The sequence below is a fragment of the Theobroma cacao genome, chromosome 8 (genome assembly GCF_000208745.1).
Source record: "Theobroma cacao cultivar B97-61/B2 chromosome 8, Criollo_cocoa_genome_V2, whole genome shotgun sequence".
Lineage (NCBI taxonomy): Eukaryota > Viridiplantae > Streptophyta > Magnoliopsida > Malvales > Malvaceae > Theobroma > Theobroma cacao.
In genome coordinates, this window is record NC_030857.1 from 18103917 (window position 1) to 18117115 (window position 13199).

The 13199-nt window shown below is 33.4% G+C and overlaps 2 protein-coding genes across 2 annotated transcripts; one reads left to right on the forward strand and one right to left on the reverse strand.

Moving 5' to 3' along the window:
* LOC18593088 (pentatricopeptide repeat-containing protein At1g34160) lies at positions 1005-3090 on the forward strand. The gene has a single exon (XM_007020129.2). It carries the CDS (start codon positions 1187-1189, stop codon positions 2909-2911), a length of 1725 nt encoding a protein of 574 aa, XP_007020191.2. The 5' UTR covers positions 1005-1186; the 3' UTR covers positions 2912-3090.
* Positions 3285-8319, reverse strand: LOC18593089 (sphinganine C4-monooxygenase 1). Its single transcript, XM_007020130.2, has 3 exons — positions 8056-8319; positions 7441-7818; positions 3285-4276 (listed from the first exon to the last, which is right to left on the reverse strand). Exons 2-3 carry the CDS (start codon positions 7669-7671, stop codon positions 3734-3736), a joined length of 774 nt encoding a protein of 257 aa, XP_007020192.1. The 5' UTR covers positions 7672-7818; positions 8056-8319; the 3' UTR covers positions 3285-3733.

The window sequence follows — 13199 nt, forward strand, 5'->3', positions numbered from 1 at the left end:
TATTATATATAATGTTTTATAAATTTGTAATTTGTGAGATTCAAAACATTATCCTCCCTACCTTTAACACAAGGTTTGCCATCTTAACTAACTTTCTTTTTTGTAAACTAATACATAGAAAAATAATTTTTATATAGTTTTTAGTTATTTAAGTTATTTAATTGGATAATTAGCAAATTCAGGTAATTAGTGAATAATGCTATATTATTAGGATTTAATTTTAAATAGTGTTTTGTTATTTTATTTGAGCTTTAATAGGGTTCGAATACCTTTTTAATTAAACGATTCGAGATAAGGTACCTCAAAAAATTAGTTACCTTACCAGTATACATCCCTACTCAAGTTAGTAGACAAAATTAAAAAGACAAATTAGTAATCAAGGAGTTACAGGCAACTTTAATGGTTAGAATAATGGCTCATATATACACTTTGTTGTTGTAAAACTTTTTAATTGACAAAAATGGGCATTTTCACTCATTATTTTTTTTAAATTATCATTTGTTATTTTAAATAAACTTTAATTATTCTATATATAATATTTACAATTGTCTGTAGTAGTATTATATAAGAATCGAAATTCAAATTAAGAAGTTCTAAATTGTCATTTACCAAATAAGAATATAACTTTAAATACAAAATTTTTTTGAGACATATTTATTCATTAGATTTCTAAATTATCTTTTTAAATATTTTTTGATAAATATCAATAAGATTTATCTAATTTGTAAATAAAAATTTGAATTATATATTGATTAACTTTCATTAAAAAATATTTTTTTCTTAATTTTAATAAAATCAAATAATTTATAGATATCATAAAATTAAAAATATTTCAAACTTTATACTTTAAATATATATGCATTTATATAAGTATTATTATTATTATTATATAAAATAAATAAAAATAAATATTACATAAAACTCATGTAATGACAAATACAAATAAGATAAAAATTAAAATGAAAAATGGACATCCATAAAAACACCTTTCACTACTGTCTTTCTTTTCTTTAGCCCTCCATGCTCTTCCTCCTCCATTCTTTTGTTGCACTAACTGATCATAAATGGAGGGTGAAATCCATTTTTAAGTCAAGATAGCAAATAATTTTTATTTATAAAGAGTTACGGTGATCTAATGATTTTATTTTAGAAATAATTGTGAAGAACAAATCGCAAAATCAATGGAATGGCCAATCTTGAGTCACTCGTGCAGAGATGCGCCGCCTTCTCCCACATAAAGCAACTCCAAGCTTACTTCATCACCACCGGCAACTTCCAATCCTGCCGCACCCGCTCCAAGCTCCTCGACCTTTGCGCCGTCGCCCCCTTTGGCTCTCTCTCCTTTGCCATTGTCATTTTCCGCCAAATCCGAAGCCCTTTTACCAATGACTTCAATGCCATTATCCGCGGCCTGATCCAAAGCCCTGAACCGTCTACCGCCTTCCAGTGGTATAGAACCATGCAACGTGGGTCTTTCAGATTGGATGCCTTGACGTGCTCTTTCACTCTGAAAGCTTGCGCACGCGTCTTGGCTGCTACCGAAGCTCTTCAGCTTCATGCAAACATCGTACGTTTTGGGTTCATGGCGGATGCTTTGTTAGCTACTACTTTGCTCGACGTGTATGCGAAAGTTGGCGATCTTGGTAACGCAAGGAAAGTGTTTGGTGAAATGCCACGAAGAGATATCGCCTCGTGGAATTCCTTGATTTTGGGGTTGGCTCAAGGGGATCAAGGGAGTGAAGCCTTGGATTTATTCAAGAGAATGGAAGTTGACGGGTTAACGCCTAACGAGGTTACTGTTCTTGGTGCTCTTTCTGCATGTTCGCGCATGGGTGATTTCAAAGAAGGGGAAAAGATTCATGGGTTTATAAGGAATGCAAAGTTGGAGTTGAACGTGCAAGTTTGTAATGCAGTTATTGATATGTATGCGAATTGCGGATTTGTGGATAAGGCGTATGGTGTGTTTGATGACATGGGTTGTAACAAGAGTCTCGTTACATGGAATACCATGGTAATGGCCTTTGCAATGGATGGAGATGGACATAAAGCGCTTGAGCTTTTCGAGCAAATGGATGGAGCTGGGTTGCAGCCCGATGCTGTAACTTACTTAGCTGTGCTATGTGCTTGCAATCATGCTGGCCTGGTGGAGGATGGTCTGAGATTGTTTAATACAATGGGGAGGCATGGAGTGCAACCTAATGTGAAGCATTATGGGAGTGTGGTTGATTTGTTGGGTCGAGCCGGGAGGCTCAAAGAGGCCTATGATATTATCAATTCTATGCCAGTGATGCCTGATGTGGTGCTTTGGCAGAGTTTGCTTGGAGCTTGCCAGATTTACAAGGATGTGGAGATGGCGGAGATTGCCTCACGGAACCTGGTGGAGATGGGGTCCAATAATTGTGGGGATTTTGTGTTGTTATCCAATGTTTATGCAGCACATGAGAGATGGAATGATGTTGGTAGGGTGAGGGATGCCATGAAGAACAGGGATGTGAAGAAGGTGCCTGGTTTTAGCTACATTGAGGTAAATGGTATGAGACACAAGTTTTTCACTGATGATAAAAGCAATGCCAAATGGAAAGAGATATATTCAAAATTGGATGAGATTAGGTTCAAGATTAAAGAGATAGGCTATGTGGCTGAGACTAGTTTGGTTCTTCATGACATAGGGGAGGAGGAGAAGGAGAATCAACTGTGTTATCATAGTGAGAAGTTGGCAGTGGCCTTTGGTTTGATTAGTACCAATGAAGGAACCCCAATTCAAGTGATTAAGAATCTAAGGATATGTGGAGATTGTCATGTTGTGATTAAGCATATATCGAAGATATATGAACGAGAAATTATTGTGAGGGATCGAGTTCGGTTTCACAGATTTAGAGATGGATCTTGTTCATGTAGAGATTACTGGTGACCTTGATCGTTTTCCTGAACAGGCATAATAAGTAACACTTGCAGGCAAAAAAGAAGTGCAAATTGATCATTTAACAGATTATTTTTCTCCCCTTCTGAGGCTGATCATCCATGTTAGAGTAGGAAGTTTAACCCTAAACAGTGAGTGTTTGTTCAATTCATTTATGTTACACACGTTAAGCATTGGCGCAATGCAGGACAATATCAACAGTATGGTTGGATAGATAGCAGGTTACCTATAAGCAAAATGCATCACCATATAGGAGCAACCATTGCTCTGAGAATTAGCTTGACAAGAGGCACCTCCAACCCCAGTTTCTAATTTTCCCTTTAGTAGCATTTGGGTTAGGGGAGAAGAAGAGGAGGAAAAGAGAGAAGCAAGAAATCAAATTAGATATTAACGCAATATGAAGCATAATAACAGGGTGAAATCAGTACTTCGGCACCATAAATTACATATAAATAATCATGTAGACCCATTCTAGCCCTCTTGAATAGCTCATTAGCTAGTCCCAAACAGATTACTAAACATGAAAATCTAGATCCCCGGTAACATAACAAATACGCTACACAATAGACAACCCAAAATGGCATAATTAACAACAAATATAGTTGGTTGGTGAAATAATTGTAACACTTCAACATTCTCAAGCAACCAGAAACAAATTAACCCAATGACCTCCTGCCGGAACCCTACAACTGAAAGCCTCAAGCAAACCAATTCTAATTCAACTTCCTAAGAATGGCACAACCTCATCAAAAAATTGTTCCTGTGTGAAGCGAGAGCCTCTAGTATTACATGATAGAAATCAACAGAATGCAACTAGTCCTTTTTTAGCCTTGCCTCAAAACCTCCTTCCGGTCGCTTTAGAAGAACATAAGGCATGTGAGTTCCAAGTAGCTTATCCCAAATCGGGAAGAATGGCTGAGAGTAGTTGTACTTTGTGCCTTGGAGTTGATGATGGATGTCATGATAAGCAGAGTTATTCTGGAAGAAAATGTGGAATATATTGCCAGGCAACCATAGCCCACAATGATCATCCACAGTTTTAATCACAGCAAAGCAGAAGAAAATTACAGCTGTTCGTGCAGTCATTCCTGAGATGAGAAAAGAGATGGCACCGCCAAAAGTATCGAGCAAGAGACCCTCAAGTGGGTGATTATAAAGGGCCCCAATTGCATAAGGGACAACCAGCCTATGATGTTGAGAGTGGACATGACGGTACAAAAATTGGTTTTGATGCATGAAACGGTGCACAAAGTACTGCCATGTATCCATGACAAGCATTGCAACAATAATTTGCACAATTTGAACAGGAATGGAAGGCTGTATTATGGTTCCAGATATATCTGCCGTTGATGTCAACTACAGCAAGAACACAAGAATGTTAATTAGGCAAAAAAGTGGACTCCAATGAATAAAACTTCCAGATCTCAAGGTTCAAATATGAGCCATGGGCTTATTATCTAACTGAAACTTCCATTATCTAAGTCATAGCAGTTCTTCAACCTCTCAGCAGACACTAACTAGACACTAAAGCTACTTAATCAATATATTGTTTGCAGATTATGTAAAACAATACAAAGATTTTGGCCAATAGACGTTTTACAGGCAAGGCAGAAGTTAAATTAAGAAAAATATGTATAATCACACCATAGTTCAACAATCTAATGACCTCAATTTTCACCTCAACAACAAAGCAGCAAAACAAATTAGAATTTGGTTCTCGAAGTACAAGGCGCTTCAGCCATTCAGAGAGATTTCCTCCATGGCTAACACAATGGAACCACATATATGAGCAGAAGTAAGGTAATATGCATATTCAACTACAAGGAAGCCATGCTATCCATATTTCAAAGAAAATTAAAGCCTATTTTGGCAATTTGATTGGGTTAAGAAACTGTGAATATTATAGAGATTTGTACAAAATTGGGGAATATTATGGTGATAAGCCACATTTTCACTTAAAAGTCAGCATAGATTGAAAATTATGAGTCCATTTGGTATCATTTGCAGTAAACCAGTTTTTAGGAACCCACGCAAAAAACCCAAACTTACCATAAACAAATTACAGACACAATACTGCCTAAAGAACAAACTTTGTAAAGAAACGAATCCAAGCACATGCCACCTATCTGACTTTTCAGGCTCTTAGAGCAACATAGAATCTCCTGGGTCCACTTCTATGATCAGTGCTACTAGAGAGGCAATGATCACATCAAAATTTCGCTATTCCACCTTGGCCTACTTGGCTGACTGGAGAAGAGACCAAGGTGGCTTGATATACAAGGACAACAGATGATTTCAAGTTGTCACTAACTACTATTGAAATGACAAATGGCAACATATATATCAAGTATAAATAAGGACAAGAAAGAAAAAAATAAATTTGGATGATTATGCGGAGGGGAACAAAGATGGTTTTGTATTTCCTTCATCCATCACTCAAACTGTCAGATTACCAATAAGTGCATTAAAAATTCATGAGCAATTATTTGACACACTTGATGGAGCTGTAAGCTATGCTATTCTTGATGATGCAGTGTTGCTTGGATTAAGGAGAGTTAGAAGCAATTAGGACCAAAATGCAGGAGGAACTTATCAAGTTGTGAGGCATTCTCCTACAAATAAGAACTCCATTGTATTCTAAAACTCAAAGAAGAGCCCCAACAACATTGTGAGGAAAAATGTAAATGAAACTTAACACTTATAGGACATCTTACTGTCATGATTTGTACAAGCTAAGAATCAAATTTGGGGAAACGGCATCAACATAGACAAAATTTTTACTTGATTTTAAGTTTCAAATGAAAATATGCAATAATGTGCCATGACCAGTTATCATGCACCAGAAAAAGCTTTTCATGCATCAGAAAGTAATTATATCCAACAGGTCATAATATGTATTAACAAATCAAATATGTAACACTAGAATATCTTATAATTAGAGGTCTACATACCCCCAAAAATGAAATCACCAGCAGTCCTAACCAATATCATTTAAAAGAAGGGCGATGAGTAGGGGGAGAAAAAGATTAAAAAAAGCACAGCATTGTGATAAAAAAAAAATTTTCCCTTGTGCATTACATCACAAAGATTTCTCACAAGTCATAAGAATCAAGCCTGAACTAAAAGAATTTCTCTTAAATCAGCAACCAAGCCCATTGCAAATGCAAATTTTACCTCCAAAAAATGAAAAACCAACAATCCTTGAATGTGCTTCACTACAAAAGATATAATCTCATATGTAAATTCTATGCTGTGTAGATCACATCAATAAACATACACAGCAACCTACAAAAGTTAACTAAGGACAATAGAGTTATGCCAGCAACAATTGACAATTTGATCTTCCTTTTTTTTTTTTGGCCCTTAGAGTGGTTCTAATCAAACTAAGTTAAGAAAATGCAACTTCAACTGGGTCATCAAGTATTAAAGTTTACAAAGTAAGGTCAAATGCTAGCCCAAGATAAGCTGCTTAAGCATGTTCCATCCCCCCAAAAACCCTACCTTTTCTTGGTGTTTCTCTCTATACCTGAAATACAAATCCTTTCCCTAATGTCATGGAAGTCTTAGGCCTTCATCCTTATCCAATTGTTTTGTTGCATTAATTATCACTTGCCACCATTGATCATGCCTCCAAATTATTTTCAATGATGAAGCAACTAAAGAAGATATTCAAACTTAATTCAAAACTTAAAACTTAATCTATCTCTACTCTATCCTCCTAGAAGTCATAAAAGGGAAAAAAAGAAAAGAATAAACTGATTCCATAAACGACAAGGAGCAGGCAACATATCAAACCTAGTGTGAGGCATTGCTACTTTCACACAACTAGCTCTCATTTGCCAAAGCCATGATTGACTTACACATAGTATCCATGCCCAATCTTATTTTGAATCACAACTAATAGCCAAAATCAGTGAAATATTCCTTGTTATTTTTAGCCTCATCTCTGCCTTAGCTGTAAGGATTATTAAAAAAGCCCATTTCTTCAGCAATGAGTTTGGTTTTACTTCTTTTCTTACTGCAGAGGCATTCGTAAGGAATTTAAATTCACAACTGCCAAGATCTAGCTTACTTAAATGTGAAATGTAGGCTTATGATTTATTTTGTATTTAATACTACGATGTATTACAAAATTAATCTTTCCAACAATCACTATAACATTATACTCCTTTTTCTTTCTTTCATTTTCTTCTTTTGGCTATCATATTCAGTAACTTACTAGTTCATTTTTCTCTGAATTTTAAGGTGTTATATCCATTGTTAACTCATAACTGTACTCTAACCTATTGTTTTATATTTACTTAAAACAATTTTAGCGCATCCTCAACAACCAAGATAAAAAAATGTAGCCCTAAACCATAAGGCCAAACACCTAAATCAATTTACACTATCTAATGAAGAAAAGAAGCCAAGAAACAGCGATTGATCTGATGATGCTAAACAAATTTGACATAATCTTACAATGAAGATTAGAAAGCAGAGCAAACGAAAAAGGATAACATGATTCAACAACAACTAACCAGAAAGAGCAGTTGAGCAACTGTTGCTTGAACAAGCTGTTGAAGCAAAACACCCTTAACAACCGAAGCGAGAGGCACTGAATTCTTCTCTTCCTCCTCTTTTCTAGTATGTAAACGGTACTTATCCAAAGGAGGTAACAGCTGATAAAACCCAGCATACAACCAATATACTACAATTGGGGCAAACGTCCCCATCGCTTCATCAGTCACATATCCTTCCCAAAACACCATTTTCTTTCCTTTTTCTTAATACCCACTTCACCAAAGCATACAAGTTCTGGATCAACAAATCTTCCTTTTCCTTCTTTTTTTTTTTTTTTTTGGCCTAATACCCACTTCAAAGGTTACAAATTTGAAGCTGCATTTACAGTTTTAACCCTGAAATAAACCCAAAAAAATCATTCAATAAAATTAAGCAAAATTTAGAAACATCGAAACGTCATTTTCCAGCGTGATTTTCCTTCACTGATTTCACATAAACAATAAAATTTGACTGGTGACTAACTTGCATTGACCCTCAAAACAGTAAAAATAAATAAAAACTCAAAGTTTTGGCAGAAAATGAAAAAGATGATAATTTTGAAGATAAAAAAGAGATCGAGATTGATCACGAACCTTAGAAATTGCCAGTGAAGTTGATAATGCATTCAGATCTAGTATTTATATAATTATACAAATACTCTCTTGAGAAGTTGAATTTTTCAAAATAAAAAGGTTCTGAGCAGAGAGCAGAGAGGGGGAGGTTTGGCCGCTGGGCTTGTTTGGGAGACAAGAAAATGATTGGTGCTTATTTTCTTTTCTCTTTTTCCTTCTCTTTTGGATGAATGTAAGTTTCGTGCCAATGTACGCGTAGTACCCACCGTACCGTACGGTTAGTTTTACGTTTAAAAATATGTTAGAGAAAGGAAAATAGGTCATTAATGATTATCGATAGGTAAGGTACTCCGGAATTTTGAGGTATCCTATTCCGAATTTTATTAATAAATAGAGCATGCAAACTTTATAGCTATTGATTAATTTTGAAATTTTTTATCCAAATTCAAACTCTAATAACTTATCCATTAGTTACTTAATCTCATTTCAATTCGTGATTGTATAAAAAAAATTCAACTGTGGATATTTTTCAAAAAACCTACCAACATAAATATAAGTATAAGGATTAATACATATATACAAATATAAATATTAAGGTTTTCTTTTTGTGGAAAAAAACATTCTGAATACCTTTCCTCTAGAATTCATAAACCCAAACTAAATAATCTATTTACATTAAAGAGAAAAGAAATAGCAAAGAGGCAAAAGGCTCACAACAAGGCAAAGAGAAGTGACAGTCAACAAAGAGGCAAGGGGCAAGGAACAGCAATCGGATTGAAGTCTGAAGAAAATTGGGGAAAAAAAAAACCTTTAGCCACTTCGGGTTAGTACTAATAGGTTAAAATTGATTTACGGTTTAGGGTGGATTAAGTATAAATAAATTATATTATAAATAACTAATTAATAAGATGAATGGTTGGCAAAGTTGGCAAGAGCTTGAAATGCTTCTCATCCTCACACATGTTCATCCTAACCTTAACAAAACTGTGTTTATTCAATTATCTATTATTATATACTATATAAATAATATTAAATTTTGTATATATGTGTATTGAATACGGGTACCTAACAATACTTGAAGATTAACACAATTGGGTTTAAGTATTAGGTATTCAAAGGGTGATACCTATATCATATATGAACACGAGACAAATAGTAAACTTTCCACTTGAACTCGTCTAAAACTTAAATATAAGGTATACGAACCTATATTATCTGGTTAGATATCCAGGGTTACTCGATTAAAGGGTACCAATTGCCATCCCAAATTAAAGGCGGTAACTAGGCAATGAGAGCTCAAGTTTTAGCATCAAAATGCGTTTGTATGCTACAAATCACTATGTACAACTTACCTATGTCACAACGCATTAACAGCACGTTTGGTATGGGAAATAGCTATGCTATGCTCCTCTATTTCTAGCTGTTAGTTACACCTTTATTTGGTTAGTAATTTAACAAGTAATAGCAATTCTTGAGTTTTAACCATTCTTTAAAATCGATAAAAACCCCTATTCAACTAAACCTGACCCTCCCTTCGATATTAACTATTCCATGTCTCATGGAATAACTTTCAAAATCATTATAACTAAATTATCTCTCTTAGATTTAGAAAATTACAACCCTATCCATATAAAAAAAATATTTTCTCCCTTCTTCTTTTCCCTCATTCTCTCAGCCGCATGGTTCTCTTCCACGGTTTCTAGCTCCACCAGTCACCACCGCCTCTCTTCCAGGTACATGCTTATTGTGCTCTTATTTTCTGTTGAAAGTGGAAATGACCCTAATGTTGAATTAATTTATATTTGAAGTGATTTGATTTTATCTGATTTGTGTATTTCTCGACTTTTTATTTATTGGGTTTCCTATACTTTTTGATATTAGTCGTGATGTATGGGCGATTCTCATATCAACAATTGCTTCTAATTTCGTTTTTAGTACTAATGGCTGTGTGTTTGATGTGTATAGGAGTTATTGACTCCTAAGCTTGTGCAAGCATTTAATTGTGCTCAAGATTAACTATGTGGATCATCATGTCTTGATTTGAATGGGCTGAGTATTGTTAGAAATGTTAGCTTAATGGATCAAGTAACAAAAATGTCCAAGAGGGGTGTGAATTAAACTTTAAAACTTTTGGAGAATGAAATATGAACTGCTACAGTCGACTATGGAGAAGCTTTAGTCAATTATGGTTGTATTTCTCCTTAGTAAAACCTTTTCAAGAACTATTTAGACAAATATATAGTTGACTATGAAGACTTGATAGTCGATCTTAGAAGAAAATTTTGTTTTAAAAGCTTGTAAGAAGAGTTTCAAGGAAAACCTTGATGAATATACAAATTTTAATCAAGTCTACTCAAACAAACATAGGCAAATAATCACTTTGAAATGCTTAAAATGTATTTCAAGTGCAAATCAAATAAAACCAACTTAAAAAGAATATTTCAAGAAATACATAAATAATGATAGTAAAGAGATTTAACAAAGAAGCAAGTCAATATATGAAAAATAAAGATAAAAAAAAGGTAATTTATGAAATGGGTTTTCTTGAAATGAAATGTAGCGAAACAAGGTAATAATGAAATGAGGGAATTAGGTAAAAATCAAACCTTTTTCCAAATAAATTTCCTACTTAAGTCAAAAACAAAATACGTGATTTTTCTAAACTAGGTTTTTAACAATAAATCATAAGGCATAAAAGTAAATCAAGACACTAGGATTTTATAGGGGTTTGGCTTTCTCAAGTGCCTACATCTACTTCCTTAGCTAACAAAGAATATCTAACCCTTTAAAAGGATTTTTGGTTTTGATCGGGATCAAGTGATAACCCTTACAACAGCTTTTTCATGAGATCAAGTGATAACCTTTACAACGGCTTTTAAAGAATTTTTTTTAAAATGTTTGATTGATAATGCTTGGACAATATATAATTGAAAAATATGCTTAATGAAAAATTATTTCTTTGATATGTAATTGGAACTAATATACATACACTTCTTGAAATTATTAGTATTTAAACCATATATTGAATATTTACTTAAATACTCATGTTGTACTAGTTCCTTGAATATATAAGTATGAAATTGATATGTTGAACATTCTATTTAAATACTCATCTATCATATGATCATTATTTATCCCCAAGTTTATCACATAATCCATTTAAAAGAAGGTAAAATTATGCTTTAATGTGATTAACCATTCAATCTCTTCTCCTTGTTGGAATTGATCGAATGAATGTTTAAAGGGGAGTTGATCATTGACATTGTCCTATGATTCTTGAGCACTTGAAATCTTCAACCATGAGCTTGATAAAATCTCAACAAATGATGTTCATCTTTATTGGTAATATCTGTCAAACTTTTTATTAAACTTGTACTTAATCATGTCTATACTTGAATAATGATTGCTATGTTTCTTACTATACTTGATTGTGTATACATTTGTGAATATATTTGCATAATTAGTTGTGTGATCAATTTGTTTGCTTGTTGATAACTTACATTTTCTTGATTACTTATTTGAATGAATATATGAACATACTAATATATAAGTTGCACACATCTTCCTCATACATATCATGATCACATTATATGCATGCTTATAAATGCTTTATACTTGATTTTTGCTTATTTTGATATGTATGCATATCCAACTTGCACTTAAAGGATGAAATGCCTACATTTTTGCCTATATATATATATACATATCTATGTGTGACCTTCTTGATTGATTAATGATGTATTCCTTATTGACTTACTTGAAAATATATAAAATGAAGATATATATTGATATATTCCATAGTTCCTTGATTGAATATCTTACATGGAAATATATCTTGGTTGAACATATCAAAACGTGTTGCTTCTTGGATGTGCTATATGAATATATTTCCTCTATACTTTGAGTTAATACATATCAATTGGAAATATATCTTGATTTGATGCTTTCATACTATAATGAATGGATATATTTCTTGATCTTTTAATTGAATATCTTTGCATGGAAATATATCTCGTTGTTTTGATTTGATGGTTAGAAATTATTATTGGACTAAATGCTTATTTATACTTGATGATTGTCACTAACCATTATCTCTTGAGTTTAAATGCTTAAAACTCACAATTCTTAACCTTTATAATATAACAAAATGCGGGAGAAGGTTTATAAGCACATTGAAATGCTCTTATATTAGCTTAATCTTTTTTCTTGTAAGCATTTTTTAACTTCATGCATAAATAGAGGAGGAGAATTTTCAAAGTTCATATTCATTTCTTATATCCTTCTCACTTATACTTAAATGTTTTCAACAAAGGCATAAAGACTAATTAAGTTATGGGGAGGTTTCAAGAAATTTCAAATGCAATATACTCATGTTTTTATTATATCAAAAAGGGAGAGATTGTTAGCCTTGAGTTGCATCATGTTTTGATTTGACAAAAATTATATGTTATCTTGAACTTAATGTCAAGCATTTGAAATTGTCTCAGATATATTTTTAATCCCTTAAGGTCACTTAATTGTCTGAAAAGCCATGCATCATTAGAAAATATCATAAAAGTTTTCAAAGAATGCATATTCAACTAAGAAAACAAAGAGCAAACATGTCTTGAATTATTATTTGATTGTAGGAACAAGGCAAGGAAAAACTAGCTGAAGAAAGGCATCAAAAATTTAAGAAAACATCAAGACATAAGTCAAAAGTCAACCTTAGAGAAGCTCAAGTCAATCTAAAGGAAGAAATAATGCAAAACTTTAAGAATATAAAGCCATAGTCGACCCTGGAGTGCTTAGAATCGACCTTGTTCTAGAAAGCTCAAGAAATGAAGAATTGAACAGACATAGTCGAACTTGGCTTGAGTATAGTCGATCTTGACAAGTCAAAGCATGAGAAAGAGGACTTTACACAGCCATAGTCAACCCTGGCCAAAGGGTAGTCAACTACCACAATCCAGATTTGTGAAACTCACACTCTTAGGAGTTGGATCGAATAGAGGAAGGTTATATTTGACTATGGAACCTTAATTTGAGAAATTTGAAGAACATAGTCGACCCTAAAAGTGTAGTAGTTTACTTTCAAGCCTCAGTAACAGTTATATTTGATTCAAACTTGTGTTTAACAATTATAAATTAAACAGGCATAGTCGACCTTAACTCGAGTATAGTCG

Excerpts from the sequence above, each read along its gene's own strand:
- LOC18593088 (XM_007020129.2), top strand. The coding sequence starts at position 1,187 with ATGGCCAATCTTGAGTCACTCGTGCAGAGATGCGCCGCCTTCTCCCAC.
- LOC18593089 (XM_007020130.2), bottom strand. The coding sequence starts at position 7,671 with ATGGTGTTTTGGGAAGGATATGTGACTGATGAAGCGATGGGGACGTTT. Across the intron at positions 4,277-7,440 it reads TTGCTCAACTGCTCTTTCTG|TTGACATCAACGGCAGATAT; the intron begins GTTAGTTGTTGT and ends TTCTTGCTGTAG.